Source organism: Ursus americanus, chromosome 27 (assembly GCF_024610735.1).
Source record: "Ursus americanus isolate L20-20 chromosome 27, mUrsAme1.1.p, whole genome shotgun sequence".
Lineage (NCBI taxonomy): Eukaryota > Metazoa > Chordata > Mammalia > Carnivora > Ursidae > Ursus > Ursus americanus.
The window spans coordinates 6,888,443-6,908,848 of NC_142153.1; the positions used below are offsets into that span (position 1 = coordinate 6,888,443).

The 20,406-nt window shown below is 36.8% G+C and overlaps 1 protein-coding gene across 1 annotated transcript in view; it reads left to right on the forward strand.

Moving 5' to 3' along the window:
- ZMAT4 (zinc finger matrin-type 4) overlaps positions 1-20,406 on the forward strand; it is a 344,133-nt gene that overhangs the window by 211,605 nt on the left and 112,122 nt on the right. Inside the window, exon 5 of the mRNA XM_045779181.2 lies at positions 5,802-6,029. Coding sequence (XP_045635137.2) covers positions 5,802-6,029 — 228 coding nt within the window. The remainder of the gene's footprint in view (positions 1-5,801; positions 6,030-20,406) is intronic.

A 20,406-nucleotide genomic window follows, 5' to 3' on the forward strand; every position in this document is an offset into this window, starting at 1 on the left:
TTTGTTTATTTGGCCTATCACTTCTTCAGCATTACTAGAAACTAGTTGGCATTAAAACATGGTGTTTGGTCTTTGTGTCAAAAGATCTGGTCTTTGTCATTGTCTTTGCTGCTTATTAATTAAGGGGCCCTGTGATAGTTGACTTATCTCCTTGAGCTTCAAGTTGCCTCATTGGTCAAACAGGATTTGGGGACAACTTAAAGAAGAAGATACATGGAACAGACTGCACAATATCATACAAACTTGAAGAATTAGTATTATGGATAAGAACGCCTTAGGTGAGAAAGCCACATACATTAAAAGAAGTTAATTCCTGGAACTTTTTCGAAAAGTCCTTTGTGAGGATGGACTAATTTTTGTTATCCTAAAGCCTAGAAAGCATCAGGAATGAGTGGAAGAGGAAGAAAGGAAAGGACAAGGAAGGAAAGGCAAGGAGAGATGGGGGGAAAGAGAGAGAGTAGGGAATGTCAGTGAAAGTTGCACGTTGTGGGGTTGAAGACACTCTGAGGCCATGGTCCAGAGGGCAGACAAGCAGGTGAGGATACTATTGCTTGCTGTGTTATCCCCTTCTCTGGTTAAGGACACCCTGTGGTGATCTGACAAGTAAAGCTTTGAGAGCTATTGCTAGATCCTTCCTGGTTGGTTGAAAGAAGACCTGCTCTAGTCTCCCAAGCAATTATTTCCAAAATTTTTACTAATCCCTTTTTCCAGTGTGATGTTAAATCAGGTTGGACTCCAGAAGGTAGGGTGGTCAATTCGTTCTAATTTGCCTCGGATTGTCCTGTTTTAGCACTGAAAGTCCCATGTCCCGTGAACCTTCTCAGTTCCAGGCAAACTGAGATGGTTGGTACTGAGCCAGAAGCTTGGAGTGAGGAGTCTAGATGCCATGCTAAATGAACAGAGTAAATGGCTTCCTGTTTGAAAGTAAAATTTCCAGAATGATGTGCATAATCGGAACTCTCTAAAAAAAACACAGAAATAGGCCACCCCAGCAAAAGAAGTTTGAGATAATACTGACTTTCAGTATATCCAGTTGAACCCACAAGACAGGGAGACTGGGATGTGTGTCTACACTTTGACATGATGCCTTTCTACAATTTAGCCTTCACCCCTCCCCCACACACACATACCTCTACCCAGAATCTTGTCACTAGGTTGCTAGTATTTATGTTTGCACTTAGTACTTAAGGCCTAAATGACACAATTTAGAAGAAACAAGAAAACTCTTGGTTGCCAGTACTTTATTCACTTCTAATGCAAAGAGCATCCATCCATCCATTCATTCATTTAGCAAAAGGCATGAGATCTATTATGTGAGTGGCACCATGCAACGTGCTGACTCATGGCGAGTCTGCTTGTACACAGTGTTACATTACAAAGTGAGGAAGTGTTCTGAGAGGCACACACTGGTATGCTGGAAGTATTTTTGTCTTTAGATCAACTGAGGTTATTCTACTAGGAAGAGATGCATATTATTCTACAATATTACTCAAGACAACTTAGCCAATAGTCTATAAATAGCTGTTGAGTGCTTGCTTCTTGACAAACATTATGCAAGGCATAAAAAGGATATTGAAAATGATTCCATGTCAGGTGATTCTTAGAAATCAAGTTTTGGAGACTGGTTTCAATTGTCTCAAGTATTAGAACAACTTGAGTTTATTTTAGTTACTCTGAATTGGCTATGATTTTCTATTCAAAATACTGGGGACTTAATGGTTTACACTAAGTGATTATATATATCATATAACATATATTATATATTTTATTCACATTTCATTTATTTTATTTATTTATAAATTTATATTTATATACTTATATAAGTATATAAGTATTTATATAAGTAGTATTTATGTAATGTGGAGTGCAGTTGGCAAAACCATGAACATTAGGGTCATTTTAGTATTTATATAAATATTTATATTTATATATAAGTATATAATTCATATAAGTATTTATATAATATTTATATTATTTATATAAGATATATATATATGAGTATTTATTATTTATATTTTTTATTTATATGAGTATTTATATAAGAGATATATATACATTTATATAAGAGATATATATTTATATATCTATTTATATTTATATAGTAGTAGTATTTATATAAGTATTTATATAAGAGATATATATACACACACACATATATATTTCTATAAAGACTATAAATAACCTCTTCTGAATTCAGGTTTTAATAAAAAATGAATCATGAAGAAAAATTTGAATTTATAGGTTTTGGTTCCTTTCTGAATTGAAACGAGAAGAGATTGTGGACATATGTTAGAGAAGACAGCACACACCAAAATATCAAGTTTTGAAGTGTAGGTATTATGATCTAATTTCCCTAATACACGCACACATACACACATGGGTGTATACAACTAAGATTATAATGTGCTGTTTAAGAAATATCAAATGAATTGTGCAGTTAGTAAGTGTTTTGAGTTTAGAGGAGGGAGAACTACTTCTTGCTTGGGTTGTCAAGGCCTCACAGAGAAAATGGGACTGACCAGCACCCTGCAGGGCAGGTGTTTAGCTAGGAGGAGAGGAATGGTGGACAAGCCTGGAGATGGTGCCAGTCAAAGGTAGGGCGTACAGTGCCTCAGCAGTTCGATGTGTATATGAGTTTCTGCTTGAGACAAGGGATCAGAATTATTATGTAACTTTCATAATATTAATTTATAACATTAGCTGCTATTTTGGAAAAACGTTTATATCTTGAAGAAATGGAGAAATTGATCAGGGTTTTAAAAAATGCCAAGTAATTATTATTTCTTTCTGCTTCATAGATAATGATGTGGCATTTTAGCCACTGGCCCTGTTGCTGTGGGATGTAGTATGTGACTTTCTTTTATGTGAAGTTCTAGGAGGACTATTGTATAGTCATTTTCAAACAAAGTCTGGCAATATTTGTGCCAGTGCTTCTCAATATTGGCTGTACTTTGGAAACATGGGCCCGGTGATGTGGGAGGAGATATTAAAGCATCCTGATGCCTGGCTCCTACCCTGAGATTCTGATGTAATTGAACAGAATTGGTCTGGGGACAGCCTGGACATAGAGATTTTTGAGGTTCTCCTGAGTCTAATGTTCGCCCAAGGTTGAAAACTACTGGTTTTGGTTAATGAACTCCTGGTTTTGAGTTGTACAGAGAGGAAGTAAAGTCAATATTTAGCTAAATATTTTTGCAATTAAAATAAAAACATAAAGCATGAAATTTAAATAGCAATGAACTATATACATCAACTAAACTGTTCTGTCATAAGCATGTTTTCAAACCAAACAATAATCTTTGCCCTACTTTGCATTCATTTTATTAGAATAATATACTTTTGCCAAAGAACTATGGGTGTTATGATCCATGCTCACACACAGATTTAGCATTATTATCTGGAAACTGCTCTCTTCCCATATAACCTCACTATTTGGCATCCAGTCAAAGCCATTAGAGAGAGAGAGTGAGAGAGAGGAGAGAGCTTCTGTAGTTTGTTCCATCCCCACACTATGGGTTTTAAAGAGATGGTGACCCTGAATTTTAACCTTGTGGAAACCAGAGACATCAGAGATTTGCCAAAGGTCACACAGCTCAGTGGGTGATGGAGTCCAACCCAACCTTGATTTCTGACCTCGAGTCAAGGTGGGTTCCACTCTCTCATGTTGCCGCCTTTGTCTTTATAGGAAATGTAAACTGGGTTGAGATTGGTGACAGTTGAAAATAGGAGCATAAGAAAAATTAAACTTTGGAGCTGTACACTGGATAGTAGCATTACTAAGGAGAAGAAGCTACAATATAGATGCAGCATTAACCTACTGTCTTGTGTGAAGGATAAGATTATCTTATTTGATGGATATTCTATTGTGCACCACTCCTGCCAGAAGTGGTATGTAAGGTATCAATAGATAAAATTGACTTAGATGTTTTTTTAGAGCCCAGTTGAGAGAAAAGTAAGTTATGCTTCAAGAATCAGCATTCATTCTGATGGCAAACATATGATATGTTTTCCATTGCAATAAAAAACAGTAGATGTATATAAATCCTCAGAAATTGATAAGGTTGCAGGATATTTTGAAAACAAGATCCACTTTTCTTCAGAAAAGTGGGTAGAAGTCCTTTTACATACAGGTCAACTTTGTAGCTTTTATTAGCATTTCTAAGTCATAACAGATGATACTGGGTGGCTGCTGGGGTGGTATGGCCCACTTTTGAGCTTTATTTTCACGTGGTGATATATAACTGAATCTGGCAATGAGGCTTTTAAGAGACTTACATTTCTCTAAGTCCCAATAGAAATAATATCATTTAGTTTCATCTAAGCTACCTAAAACCTCCCTATCTGATGAAATCTCTGGATAGAGAAGAAAAGACTTTTTCAAGATATTGCCAGAACACCAGTCATTTCTTGAATCAAAATGTTATTTAGCAAGTATTTATTTGTGTGTTTATTATTTAATCTGAAAAAAAAAAGCACTCACATTAAACTGATTTGAAAGCTTAGGGAGTTGATTAAGTGTTTACTTAACTTGTTATTGAGCTTCCAGATTTAAGCTTTTCCGTGGAATGACCCTAATGTTTATGGTTTTGCCAACTGCACTCCACATTACAGAGGCAAAGACCAACAGAAGGTACTGCTATATTGCATTATGACTAATGGGCCATATGAGAATTTAAATGCTTTTTCTTTTGTAAAATATTTGGATTAGAACCTTTTTCCAAAATTAAATTAAATCTTGTATAGAACAAAGATGATTGAGGTCTAGAAAAGTATATAAATTTGCTTATTATAAAATTGCTTATTAAGAAGTATAAAAAAAGTGTTTAGAGGTATTGTGAAGAACATGGGCCTTGGAAATTAACAGTTTGATTTGGAGTCCTGCCTTTACCATAACTAGATATGTCATCATCCAGTGAATGGTTCGGCATCTCTGAAGTCCATCATGTGAGATATGGAACAGTAATCCAAGTCATAGTTACTGTGAGGATGGAAAGCAAATTGTGTATTGTAGTGCAGAAAGAAGTTATTTTTATTTTCTCTTAGTAAACTCCTTCAAGTTAGGTTCTTTTTTTTTTGTTTCTGGGCCAAAAATAACTGAAAGCTCACAATGGAATGTTTTAAATTAATAGCTGGGGCTGTGCGATATCAAAATAGTGGTATTATGCCTTTTCAGTTTAGATAAGCAACATCTGCTCTATACTGTTTGTCTTTTGGTCTTTTAAAACAATATTGTACTTTCAACATCAATTTTAGCAGGTATGAGTCGAAAATAACCTATCACAGTAAACAGAAGAAACTGACAACAAAATTAGCACGATTTTTTTCGACTGTTAGAATCCTTGTAACTGAAAGATCTGCTTCTATCACTAGGGCAAATTCTTTATTTATTGGTTATTTCCAGTTATAACACAGAAATGTCTAATTCATTCATTCAGAATCTTTCAAGCCATAATTGTTAAATGTTTACTTCAAGTTTTGGCTATAATTTGATTAATGGATCTATCCCTTACCTCCAAGAGTTTATTTTTGAAAATCTTCCTTTTTTCCTAAGGGATGGTCTCCTGAACTATCAGATTTAAGCATAAGAGCGTAGAAATCTGACCTCAATAAATTAGGAATTTTCAGTTGCATCCCCTTCGAAAATGAAGGCTGGCAAAGATCATTTTCCTGCTTTCAGTAAGCTCTGGATTTCGAGCTCTAGAATGAACATGAGACACTTCCATCTTCAGATATTGAAGACAAGTGTACTCAGTAATGGACTAACCTGGCCTGTTGTTCTCTCTGGTTGTTTTCCTTCACAGCAACACCCCTGAACTCACTTAAACCTCCAAGGGTGGACACTGCTCCAGTGGTACCATCTCCATATCAAAGAAGAGATTCAGACAGATACTGTGGGCTCTGTGCAGCCTGGTTTAACAATCCTCTCATGGCCCAGCAACATTACGATGGCAAGAAACACAAAAAGAATGCAGCAAGAGTTGCTTTACTAGAACAACTTGGGACAACTCTGGATATGGGGGAACTAAGAGGTAAGAGAAACTCTTAATTTCTGCCACAGAGCTGGGCTTTCAGAGAAAGATTGTGTTTTCACAAATTGCATTGATTACTAAGGAAAAATCTAGGCTCATCTAAAAGGAGTAGAAGGAAAAGGAAATGAGCAGAAAACTAGCTTAATTTTTGTAATCTCCTTCATTTCAAACTCTTTGTTATTTCCATATTTTTATTGACTATTTTTCAGATTGAAGCCACCCATATATGAACCAGATATTTTCCTTCTACTTTACCATTTTTTTTAAAGAGAAGGAGGGTGTAGGAGGTAGGGGCAGAGGACAACAGAAAGAGAGAATCTCAAGCAAGCTCCATGCCCAGTGTGGAGCTTGAGGTGGGCTTTATCTCACAACCCTGAGATCATGACCTGAGCTGAAATAGAGTCAACTGCTTAGTGGACTGAACCACCTCTGCTTTATCTTTAAACACCTTTGCTAATGAATGCTTTTGTAGATGAGCAGTATGAGAGAAGAGGCTAAAAGGGCCAAATAGCATTATCTTATTAAAACTTTTGTGCTTTTATGAATCCAACCCAAATGAAGCAGCATGTTGACTCTATTTAATAACTTAAAACAAGCCCAAGTCCCTTTAATAGAAATATCTAGGAAGCTGAGATAAGATGGTTCCACCATATGGTCAACACTCAGCTTCCCCACCACACCCTGCCAGATGTTTTCTCAAGTGATGGAAAGCATGCAGCATTTGAAATTCATATGCGGTTTCACAGAAGCTGCTGAGTAGAGACTCGGGAACCATAGGGGAGGATCATTCGTGTGGATTTCTTAGGAAGACATATACCAATTCGTGGGATTTGATAGGATCTTTTATCATCAACAACCATTTAAACATTTTTCTCAATCACCTAAACATTTTTGATCAACTCATGTTGGCAGTGTATTAGTAGAACAGAATCACATATAATTTTTTTTTCTGAGAAAATACATGTTCTCAGGAAAATAATTTTGCAAAGGGTGCTATAAATACTATACTTCAGGTGTTATATGGGTTAGATGAGCTTTTATGGGCCCACCAAGAATCATAATGCATAATAGCTCTAATAACAAAATTTATAATTCAATTTTGAGAATTTTGAGAATGCAATCTGAGTCTAAACTGGGCTCTGTGTGTAACCTACAATTCTTTCCCTAACTGGGCTATGAGCCTCCAAGAGGGGTTGTTGTAGTCAGGAAATGCCCTGGTATAATTTTAGACCAAGATAAGTGGGACTGAAGTTCATGCTGTGTGAGCTGAAGGGGTGGGGATGGGGGTCAAGTCACTTATGGTTTTGTTGGTTGAGGAAGACTTCACTGAGGAAAGAAATTTGAGTGGGAACCAGAAATGTGCATTTTAGCAGGCCTTCCATGTGAGCAGATTCATATACGTACAAAGAGAGAGGAAAGCACAAGCTGTAGCTGGCAAATAGACACATTTTCATGAAAGAATCGTCTAACACTATATAGATTAAGGATTGAAGGTCCATTAGTACATCTATAGAGCTTGATTAGAGATGGATTTTTCCAAGATATGTAATTAAGAGCAACAAATAAGAACAGACATTAAAAACACTTTATTGTGGTTTTGTTTTTAGCTACAGAAAAACAACACAGGGCTTCATATTTCAGAATGTTGGATAATTTCATCTCAGAGCCTGTTTTGAATTGTTGGTACTATTGCTTTTTGTTGGGGGTTTTCTTCTATTCTCTGTCTATGTCTTGTTAAAAAATACAAAAAGAATCTCTCCATAGCTGAAGGCCTTCCCGAAACTCGCTGCTACTGGCAGATAACAAGTTGGCTCAGTGACTCCTTCACGGCAGGGCACTGAAGGAGAAAAATAGGGCTTTATTTATGTTTTGTGCCAGATATTATGACTTGTGGAAGAATTATTTCTAGAGCACATTCTTCTTGTCTATTTTGAATTATCAGTGCTGCATCTTTTATGTACAACCACATTTAATGACTTGGGCGTCTGAATTCTGTAACATTTGAGCATCTTGTCTTTTATACAGAAGACAAAAAGGGCTGCTCTTTGACTTGATAACTCAATGTGACTGTGACTCAGTAGCATATGAGATGTGATTAGCATTGAACACAACGTCCTTGAAACCAACCTTTTCATCCACCCCAACTGACGTTTTGATGTATGTTTATTCAGGCATTAAATATTGCAAAAGCTTGAGGAATAAAGCAAGGATGATAAACCAGCACACACACACACACACACACACACACACACACACACACACACACACCCCTATTTCTGGAATGTTTTTAAGGCATTATCAATCAATTACTAGGGACAAAACTACTAATTAGTAAATATAGGTATATCCGTAACTTTTTAAAAACTCATGTCATGCAGCTAGAGCACAATATGGCAACATTCAGGCTTTCTCTCTTTCATAGAACTTCTCAGTTTTTTAAGCAGTACACCATTTACTTATTACAGTTTTCCTGATTTTCTGTCTTCCTCCCTACTCCTATGGATTGTTAGATTGAAAACAGACATTGATGTCTGTTTTGTTCACTGATGTGTTCAAAACGCCTAGGACGACAGACACATAATAGGTACTCAATAATTGCTAAATAGATAGAGGAAGCAAAACTTTAAAAAAACACCTAAAAGCCTACATTCTTTTTTTTAAATGATTTTTTATTATATTATGTTAGTCACCATACAGTACATCCCCGGTTTCCGATGTAAAGTTCGATGATTCATTAGTTGCGTATAACACCCAGTGACATTCTTGACATGGTAATCATTTTTATTTTTAAAAGGATCCTGATGGAATGATTTTTACAAGAAATTATGATTTTTTTCTTCTAATTTTTAAAAATGGTGTCTATTTTACATACTATGAAATGCAGGCATTAAGTGTTACATAGTTCAGGGGGTTTTGACAATACAAACACCTGTATAACCCACACCCCTGTCAAGATATAATTTATCCATCCCGAGAAAACTCCCACCTGCCCCTTCCCAGTTCATTTAACTTCCCATTCCAGGGACACACTTTTCCTATTTTTTCACCTAGATTAGCTTTGCTTATTTTAAAACTTCATGTAAATGGAGGAGACACGTGTATGTTGTGTGTCTAGCTTCTCTTACATAGCATATTGTTTTTGAAATGTATCCATTTCTTGCATATAAGGCAGAGTAGCCCCTTGCTTTTTATTGCTGAGTAGTATTCTGCTATACAAAAGTTCCACAATTTATCTATTGTCCTCTTGATTTGTGTGTGTGTGTGTGTGTATGCTATTTTGAATAAAGCTTTCATGAACTTTTTTTTTTTTTTACCAAAATATCTTGTACTTACCTTGGTAAATACCTGGGCGTAGAATTGCTGGGTCATAAAGTTGAAAGTATTTTTAACTATATAAAGAATGATCAAAATATTTTCCGAAGTAGCTGCATTCTTTTGCATTCCCCAAAACAACATAAACAAATACCACATTCTCACCAATATTTGTTTTTTTCAGTTTTCAAAATTTTAGCCATTCTAGTGGGTGTAGAAAAGTATTTCATTATGGCTTTGATTTGCATTTCCATGTTGACTAATGATGTCAAACGCTTTTAATGTGCTTATTGGTCGTTTGTATATCTTCCTTTGTGAGGTGTCTGTTCATGTCTTTTGTCTACTTTAAAAAAAGTGTTGGTTGTTTTTCTTTTTATTATTGAGTAATAGGTAGGAGTTTTTCATATGTTTTCAATACACATCCTTTGTCAGATATATGCGTTGCAAATATTTTCTCCTAGTTTGCAATTTGGCTATTCATTTCTTTAAATGTCTGGTGAACAGACATTAATAAATTATAAAAGCCTGATTAACCTTTTTTCTCTTTTATGATCATTGCTTTTTGTGTCACATCCAAAAAGTCTTTGCCAGCACTCAAGATCAAACATGTTCTGACATGTTTTCGTCTACACATTTCATAGGTTTAGCTCTTTTATTGAGGATTATGATGTATCTCAAACTAACTTTTATGTGCGGTATGAGATAGGAGTTGAAATACATTTTGTTTTCATACATTTACCAAGGTCTTTCAGAAAATTTGTTAAAATATCTTCTTTTCCTCATTGAATGATCTTGGCACAGTTATTGAAAATCTATTGATTGCACGAGTCTCTTTGTGTCCAAGCTATTGTGTTCCATTGATTTCTTCGTTTTGTTTATGCCAGTACCACATTGTATCAATTCTTTTAGCATTATGAAAATCTTGAGATCGGGTAATTGCAAGCTCTCCAGCTTTGTTCTTCTTCCTCAGTATTGCTTAGCTCTTCTAAATCCTTTGCAATTCAATATAAATTTCAGAATCAGCTTGTCAATTTCTACACAGAAAGCTTGTTGGAATATTGAATGGGATTGAATTTACTATGTATCAGTTTGGAGAGATTTATTTAACTTCTTCACAATCCGTGAACATCCTATATTTATTTATTTATGATTTTTTCAAGTTCTGTCAGCAACTTTTCAGTGTAAAAGTTTGGAATATTGAATGGGATTGAATTTACTATGTATCAGTTTGGAGAGATTTATTTAACTTCTTCCAATCCGTGAACATCCTATATTTATTTATTTATGATTTTTTCAAGTTCTGTCAGCAACTTTTCAGTGTAAAAGTTTGCACATTTAAAAAAAAATTTCCTTAAGTATTTTCTGTTCACACTAATATAAATTATTTTTTTGAAATTTCATTTTTATGTGTTGATTACTGATATAGAAAATGCAGTTGATTTTTCTATATTAGTCTTGATTCCCGTAACCCATGCATAACTTTCTATCCATTATTGGTATATAATTAAATAACACAAAAAATTGCACCTTTTGTATTTTTTGGTATTCACATTATTTAGTTATTGGAAAATCTATAGAATTGTGTTAGTGTTCTTGCCTTCCTTTGCTTCAAGTGAGAAATCAAACTTTAAAACTTATTATTGTAGATTAGCAAAGAATTTTAAATGGAATTGGCCTAAATGGTTATTAATATGCATAACCTGGTTACTAATTCAACTTCAGCGTTATTTGTTCCAGAAAACAGATGTCTCTACTTCCAAGTTTTAATTTAACAAGAAAAATAGTCACCCTTTTCTAAATATAGAGTACAATGTAGAAAACAAAGGAAGTCATTGAATTATGAAATTATAAAATTCAATGATCTCAAAGTACTTTAGATGTTTTTATAGTTTAAATTCTTCTTGCTACCATAAAACACAGATATCAGGTAATATCTTATTTAGAAATAGTGACAGTATAAACTATAAGATTATAGTTAGGTGGAAACAGTATACATTTTGCAGAACTTTATTATTTATCCTTTTAAAGGTTGTAGGGTAAAAAATGCTGTTATTTCATTGTGTCAGAGGAAACTAGAAATCTGAAGGAAATTCTCATCTGAAGACAGAAAGTAAAGGAACTCATTTGAAAATTTAATAATGTTTTGAGCATATAAGCAGATAGTGTTGGAAAGGACATCAAACGTCATTGAATTATACTCCTTTATCCTCCCTCCCTTCTTTTCTTTCTTTCTTTCTTTCTTTCTTTCTTTCTTTCTTTCTTTCTTTCTTTCTTTCTTTCTTCTTTCTTTCCCTCTCTCTCTCTCTCTCTTTCTCTTTCTTTCTTCCTCTCTCACTCTCTCTTTCTTTTTTTAAAGAGCAGCATTCTGAGGGCCAGAGAAGTGACATGACCATTTCCCTTCTAAATTATGGCTAGACCCACAACTCCTAATTGTGTGCACACCAATTTCTAGTGACTCATCATTAACTAAATAGAACTCTGAATAATTAACTCTTTAAAAAAAACAGTTGAGTTGGGGACTTAACTGTTTTTAAATGCATAAACCTTGCTTTGAACTAAAGTATAGAATGGGCATAGTCAATTCTCAGTTTTCTGGGGATGAATCATTTACAAAGTGCCTTATATAGCTTTAAGAAAGGAGTTTTCCCGACATTCATGACTCCATCTCAGCTGGAATGAATATAGAAATGCAAAGAAATCATATTCACTATTCACAAGGGCCTGGTATTGGGAAGCAAAGTTCTGTGAAGAGAAAACATTTCCCCTGAGGGGTCACAAGTATTTATTACTCTCTCTATAATGCAGTTTCTGCCTTTACTAGTGGGAATGGGGATTAATTTCCAAAGGATACAAGAAGCTTGTATAGGACTTCAAATCATTAAAGCAGCATGTGAGTCAGAAAGAGCAGACCTATCTCAAAATGAACAGAACACTGAAGTAACAGATTTTTACCCTTTGTGTTATTTCTGCTGTGGATTTTCAGGTGATAATGGATTGTCTGTCTCATACTTTGTCCCACTTAATCTTAGTTTGGTCTTTGCTCATATCTCAGGCAGTAGACAGCTTAGACCCATCATTCAGTGACACCCCTCTAGTTCCAGCTACCTAAGATACCTGTGCAGTGGTGCTTGGGCATTGGGTCTGCTTCAAAGTGTGCTCCAGTGGAAAAAAAGGTGTTCTAGGTAAAAAAAAAAAAAAAAAAAAAAAAAAAAAAACTTTTCTAAGACAACCAGTCCAAGTATTGCTGTGTAAAAATCACCTCAAAGTGTAGACGCTTAAAAAAAACATAGATTTTTACTATCTCCCAATTTCTATGGGGGGAATTTGGGAGTGGCATGGCTGGGTGATTCTGGAAAAATTTAAAAACTGAATGAAAGAAGAAAGTAAAGGTGACTCATTCATATGTTGGCAGGAGACCTCAGTTTTTTTCCTCATGGTCCTTTCCCAGATTTGTCTTAGATGCTCCTGCTATGGTGGCCAGTTTCCCACAGAACGAGACATTCGAGAGATACCAGGTAGAATGCTTGAAGGTTGCAAGGTATCACCAGCATCCCATTCTATTCGTCAGAAGTTAATACCAGACCATATTCAAGGGCTGGTAGAGCATTAGACTCCATCTTTTAAGAGAGGATTGTTATAGAATGTGGGGACATTTCAGACCACCACAATCATTTAGAAAGCAAGTGGACAACTGTATGTAATAACCACTATTCTGCCGCGTGGTTGTAGACTTTAGTGTGAAAAGCATCTCATTTACAGGTGGAATTAATATATGCAATAGACACATCAAGTCAAGGATTTCATTTGTTTTTAAAGATTTTATTTATTTATTTGACAGAGATAGAGACAGCCAGCGAGAGAGAGGGAACACAAGCAGGGGGAGTGGGAGAGGAAGAAGCAGGCTTCCAACGGAGGAGCCTGATATGGGGCTCGATCCCAGAACGCCGGGATCATGCCCTGAGCCAAAGGCAGACACTTAACAACGGAGCCCCAAGGACTTCATTTTTTAAAACTAAAATCTAACAGAGATGTTGGCCTATCCTCATGAGAACCAAGAAAATAGTCTCTCTGTGTTCCTCTGCCCAAGGTCTGGGCCTGCCCTGATGGATAGCATGGCTGGAGTCAGCAGAGACAGGACATACCATTTGAAGTTTGCTTTCATCCAACAGCCATCCTTTCTTCATCCAACAACCATACTCCCTTTGTTCTTGGTCAATCCAATATGCCTGAGGGATTCCAAAGATTTGGGGATCAAATTAATTGGGGTTAACAACTTGATTGTGGGCTCCCAATCTCCATCTGTGTTGATAGAACCAGAAGTTCCAATCAAGATTTTAGAAACAGAAAGCTTGTTACATGTTATTGCTTGGGTTCCTCTTTGATTCTTCATTTATTTATCCTTTCATTTTTTATTCATTTGCTAATATTGAACTCCGACTGCATACCAGGCACAGTGTTGGAGATACTACAGTGAATGAGAGAAAAAGGTCTCTATCTTGGGAAGAAGACAGGAAATAAACAAACAAAATATTTTTAGTCTGTAGCAAATGCTAAAGGGATAAAGGTAGGGTGATATAATAAATAATGAAGTAGGACGTAGGTTCCTTTAAAAGGGATGATTGGTGACAGCTTTACAGAGAAGCTGACATTTTGGACTGTGACCTAAATGAGGCAGAGGATCCAGACATGAAACACCTGCTCATTCTTTGCAGAAGTACTAGCAAGTGCACCGCCCTGTGTGGGGAAGGGGCTTGGCACACCTGAGGACTAATGGCCGGCAGAGTGCCTGAAGCTAATGAAAGGGGTAAAATGAGATTGAGTTTAAATAGAGTCACATTGTGCAGATCTTAATGGGTCATTGTCAGAGTTTTGATTTATTCTAAGTGCACATAGGTGTTTGCAGCTCATCTTACTTGTGAAACCACATGATCCACTTTTTCTCTACCGATGGGCTTGCTTCATTTCCACTCTAGGTCACCTCTCTTCCCTCTGTCTTGCTCCTGTCATTCCTGTGAATACACCCTTTACATACTTCCTTTGTTCAATGCTGCCTTTCTCATTCCACTAGCAGATTTTTAGGGTAGCAAAACTTTCTGGCTGGAGATCCACTATTCATTCATGTTTTTTCAGGGCAAACAAAACAAAACAAAACAGCACCCTGGAATTGCTTTAGTGTTTAAAGGAAAGATCAACTGACCTATCTCTCCTTTATGGTATGGGTGTGGGTGAGTGAGTGCTTTGGAGAAGAGAAATTTCTTGGCAGTCATTGAATTGAGAGGAAACAGCTCAGAAACAGCATATTGGCTACTGAAGAATAGCAGGGCTATTAAATTGGAAAGTATTAGGTTTATTTGGGCATGTTAGGGGCAGTTGATTCATGGGAAAAAATGGACCTAGTAAGTATGCACTGAAGTCTTCATTTTAGAACAGAGGATTCTGGCTACTGATTAAGCATTGTCTTATTGGACAAGTAGAAGAGCCAGACTGCTTAAGTATGGAAATGTAAAGGGGACAGTGGGAAAGGAGCAGTGAAGCTACTAGACTTCCTTCTTCTTCTTCTTCTTCTTCTTCTTCTTCTTCTTCTTCTTCTTCTTCTTCTTCTTCTTCTTCTTCTTCTTCTTCTTCTTCTCCCTCCCTCCTCCTCCTCCTCCTCCTCCTCCTCCTCCTTCTCCTCCTCCTCCTCCTCCTCCCCCTCCTCCTCCTTCTTCTTCTTCTTCTTCTTCTTCTTCTTCTTCTTCTTCTTCTTCTTCTTCTTCTTCTTCTTCTTCTGTTATGTTAGTCACCATACAGTACATCCCTAGTTTTTGATGTAATGTTCCATGATTCATTACTTGCATATAACACCCAGTGCACCATGCAATACATGCCCTCCTTAATACCCATCACCAGCCTATCCCAATCCCCCTCCCCCCCTGAAGCCCTCAGTTTGTTTCCCAGAGTCCATTGTCTCTTATGGTTCATTCCCCCTTCTGTTTACCCCCCCTTCCTTCTTCCCTTCCTCCTCCTACCGATCTTCCTATTTCTTATATTCCATAAATGAGTGAAATTATATGATAATTATCTTTCTCTGCTTGACTTATTTCACTTAACGTTATCTCCTCCAGTCCCGTCCATGTTGCTGCAAATGTTGTGAAATCGTTCTTTTTGATGGCTGAGTAATATTCCATCATAGATATGGACCACATCTTCTTAATACAGTCATCTGTTGAAGGGCACCTTAGCTCTTTCCACAATTTAGCTATTGTGGACAATGCTGCTATGAACATAGGGGTGCATATGGCCCTTCTCTTCACTACATCTGTATCTTTGGAGTAAATGCCCAGTAGTGCAATTGCTGGATCACTGGGTAGCTCAATTTTTAACTTTTTAAGGGACCTCCACACTGTTTTCCAAAGTGGCTATACCAACTTGCATTCCCACCAACAATGTAAGAGGGACCCCCTTTCTCCATATCCTCTCCAATATTTGCTGTTTCCTGCCTAGTCAATTTTTGCCATTCTAACTGGCATAAGATAGTATCTCAGTGTGGTTTTGATTTGAATTTCCCTGATGGCTAATGATTTTGAACATTTTTTCATATGTCTGTTAGCCATTTGTATGTCTTCATTGGAAAAGTGTCTGTTCATATCTTCTGCCATTTTTTTATTTGATTATTTGTTTCTTGTGTATTGAGTTTGAGAAGTTCTTTGTAGATCTTGGATACTAATCTTTTCTCTGTAGTGTCATTTTCAAATATCTTCTCCCATTCCGTGGGCTGCCTCTTAGTTTTTTTGACTGTTTCCTTGGCTGTGCAGAAGGTTTTTATCTTGATGAAGTCCCATAAGTTAATTTTTCTTTTGTTTCTCTTGCCTTTGGAGGTGTGTCATGAAAAAAGTTGCCGTGGCCAATGTCAAAGAGGTTGCAGCCTATGTTCTCCTCTAGGATTTTGATGGATTCCTGTCTCACATCGAGGTCTTTCATCCATTTGGAGCTTATCTTTGTGTATGGTGTGAGAGAGTGGTCAAGTTTCTTTCTTTTGCATATAGCTGTCCAATGTTCCCAGCACCATTTATTGAAGAGACTGTCTTTTTTCCAGGGGATGTTTTTATCTGCTTTGTCAAAGATTAGTTGCCCAAAGAGCTGAGGGTCCATTTCTGGGTTCTCTATCTGTTCCATTGGTCTATGTGTCTGTTTTTGATCCAGTACCATGCTGTCTTTGTGATCACAGCTTTGTAGTATAGCTTGAAATCCAGCAACGTGATGCCCCCAGCTTTGTTTTTCCTTTTCAACAATTCCTTGGCGATTCGGGGCCTTTTCTAGTTCCACACAAATTTAAGGGCTGTTTGTTCCAGTTCTTAGCTACTAGACTTTCTTATCAGTGGAGTCAGGTGGGCCTTGGAAGATAAGTGGAAGATATTCAGGTTGGGCTGTGGAGTGGGACGGCATTGCAGGCTGAAGACAAAGCCTATGAAAAGGTATGGCGGCAAAGAAATAGGGCCCCTTTGAAGAGCTATATGGTGTGGCTGGAGCTTAATGCCAGGTTTGGGATTAATGGGAGAAGTATGGAGAAATACAGTCGGATCATGGTAGGAGTTGAATACTTTCATTTAACCCCGAACGCCGTGAGACTGATCACAAGATTTTTGGCAGGGAATTTGTATTTCTGAAAGAAGTTGCTATAGACAACAGCATGGAGTTTGGGTTAGGGAACTAGAGAGAAGACAGGGAGATTTTTTGAAAGGCCATTAATTTAACCCAGTGAGAAATTATGCCAACTTGAATTAAAGAAAATAGTAGCACTGAGCATATAAGTAAAGCGAATAAAATGAGGGAAAAAATGGGTGTGAGTTCAGTGGAATTTGGTGGACAGTTGGCCCTTCAGAGCCCCTGATGGCCATCCCTTCTATGGCAGGGCCTGTCCATGATTTACTCTTAACTTACCACCCCACATCCCACATTACTGTGAGAGCCTTCTTCTGAAGCATGAATCCCAGCCCTGAGCATTTGGTTTTATCAGTCCCGATACTTTTAACCCAGTTTTGGTCTTTTCAAAGTTTCTTTAGGGCAGGGTGGTCCATGTTTTATTTTTGTTCACATAATTGACAGAATCCAGAACAATATATTGCTGATAGGAGGTCCTGAATGAATGTCCAGGGATTTGAATGGTCTTATCCTGTTAACCAACTTAAAGACCATATTCCATATTTTCCAATTTCTAAGTGCAATCAGAATTACGTGTCTCGGGGCGCCTGGGTGGCACAGCGGTTAAGCGTCTGTCTTCGGCTCAGGGCATGATCCCGGCGTTATGGGATCGAGCCCCACATCAGGCTCCTCCACTAAGAGCCTGCTTCTTCCTCTCCCACTCCCCCTGCTTGTGTTCCCTCTCTCGCTGGCTGTCTCTATCTCTGTCAAATAAATAAATAAAATCTTAAAAAAAAAAAAAGAATTGCGCGTCTCAAGGTGATCCTTGAACATGTCCTAGTGCTTAATACTTGACAAAAAATTGCTATGTCAAGTAAGGTGCCTTTTTATTGTATTTAATAAATTAAAACAAAAACATTAGTTCATTTCTTGTACTAATATTTTCAATCTCTGAAAGCTGTATGTATTTTATCTAGTTAAGAATCAGCAGAAAATAGGACCTTTAAGCAGTTATGATAATTATAGAACACAATTCTAAATTGAATGGTAGGGAAAGAGGTGCCAGAAGAAAATACTCAGCGTAGATTACACCTGGTTATTTTTGCATTATTATTTTTAATGTGTTTTGACACTTCAGCTGTTGCATATAGACTCACTCTGATCTTCAGAGCCCACATTTTGGGTTAGATAATTCAACTGCTTAAATGGCTTATGTTCCTGTCATAGTATTGAAGTGGGAAAATAGTGTGATATAGAAGAGATCATTTTCATTCATTCATTCATTCATTCATTCACAGTTACTAGGTATCTATTTTGTGCAGGCTTTGTGGCTACAGTTATATAGAATATTGAAATGTCTGACTCATCTTCTAAATCTCAAAGGGTTTAAAGTCTGAAGAAAGAGAGGAGAGCAAGATAATACCTTTATGGAAATAAATATAACACAAAATATGAAAAAGAAATGAGCTTAGGAGTTATTACAGTCCAATGCATTGGGATTTGAAAATCAAGGAGAAAATACTTCTAACTTGGAGTTAGCATCATACGTATGGAAATTGGTGACCAGGTTCTCTAGAGCGAAGAGATCTGCATGTCAAAAAGCATGGAGACATGGGAAAAGTGTGAGCATAATTAGTAATCAAGTTCAGTGGGGTTAGATGCATAAGTGAGACAAAGCTGGGAAGACAGATCAAAACCAAATTATAAATAGCCTTGCATGTCAGGCAAACCCGTACTTCTTTTGACAGCCACAGACTTTTTTTTTTTTTCTTTTAAGTAGGGATATGGCTGGTCTCATACGTGCTTTAGGGGGATTACTGTGTGATGGACTGGAGTAGGGAGATTCCAGAAGCCAGAAAACCAGATGGAATCAATTCAGAAGCCTGTGTGAAGGCCTGGAGAGGACTGGAGGGTCAGCGGAGAAGGGGGACGGTGAAAAATATATTTCTTTCTGCACCAGTCAGTGTACTCTTCCCCTCAACAAGATTCAAGGTAGCAGGAGCATTAGAATTCTGAAAGACAACTTGGCAAAGCCTTGGGAACACTAATAGGAAAAAAATATATAAATTTAATGAGTAATATGAGTAATAAATTTCTGCTTAATCTCAAATCCAACAAGGAATGTGGTCAAACATTCACAGTAGTCCTGTAGGACAGTTCTTTCTTCAGCTGAGTCAGATTCTTGTCTGTTATTGTTAATAATGAAGCTAATAAATGGAACACTGTCTAAAGAAGCTTGGTTAACTCTTTATCATCACTGACTAGCTTTCAAAAAAGATGAGGTTGGCTTTTAAAATGGAATCATTCTGCCTCCATTTATGCATTGTGAGGTTGCTCATTAAATAGAGAACTACATACCAACTTGGATTTCTAATTTCAGAATTAGCTAGTATATTAGAGAGAGCCGCAAATTTGGGACGTGGAACTAGTGTCCTTGGCTGTGAGGGGTTGACCAAGAAAAGGACAAGAGCAACAATCAAAACACACCTACCAAAATCCAAGCCACTTAACTGATCTGTAGTTGCAAATTTGGGCTACGTTAAGGAGGCTGACAGTGTTATGTGAAGCTGCTAACCAAGCCATTTTTCTTCTCAGTACCTTAAGGCTCCTCTTCAGTATTGACTGAAGGTCTCTATTGTTTGGTTTAAGCTCAAGAACTAGGATAGTATTTTGAAAGAGCTCAGCACAATGTTTTCCTAAGGTTCTTGGAACGTGTATCTGTTACACTGGATCTTAAATAGCTCTGGGCTTTGTTAGTGGCATGCATTCATTTGACAAAAGAAGGGATGCTTGCAAAAAGATGCGAAATCAGGAGAAATCTGTCCTACAACAAATAGGAAAACTATTTTGTTTGTTTCTAAAATTATAGCTTTAACTCCATGCAAAATAATAGTCATATGTTCTTTTATTTTAAAGCTGCTACAAACAGACCTGATTTTCTGCAGTAGGTGGGATTCTGTAAAGTTGATTATAAGTTGATATTAAAGTATATGAAACAAATATTAGATATATTCAAAGTAGAACATATCTACTGATGTTTTTGTTCACTATCTTATTTTGACTAGTTTCTAATGAGCACTTACCATGTGATAGACATTGTGATAAACCCTGGAATGTAAAGATGACATTGTCCTGGAATGTGAAAGAAGACATTCTTCTGTCTTCAGGAAGTCTATAGTAGTGTCACTGCTGTGGCAAGTGAAATATTGCAAACGCTTTCTACTTGAAGGTTTTGGCGTATCTTCTGTATGTAAATGCTTAGATATATGGGAAAGAAAAAAAAACAGACAAAAGTACAGTCCATTCTACACTTTCCATCTATTTTTCAAATAGGTTCTGCTACTGGCAATTACCATCTCCTGTGAATGTTTCTCCAAAAAAGTGGGGATTTTATATTTGAGGTTGAGGTAAGGAAGGAATCAGCAGGCATCCTGATAGATTGTGT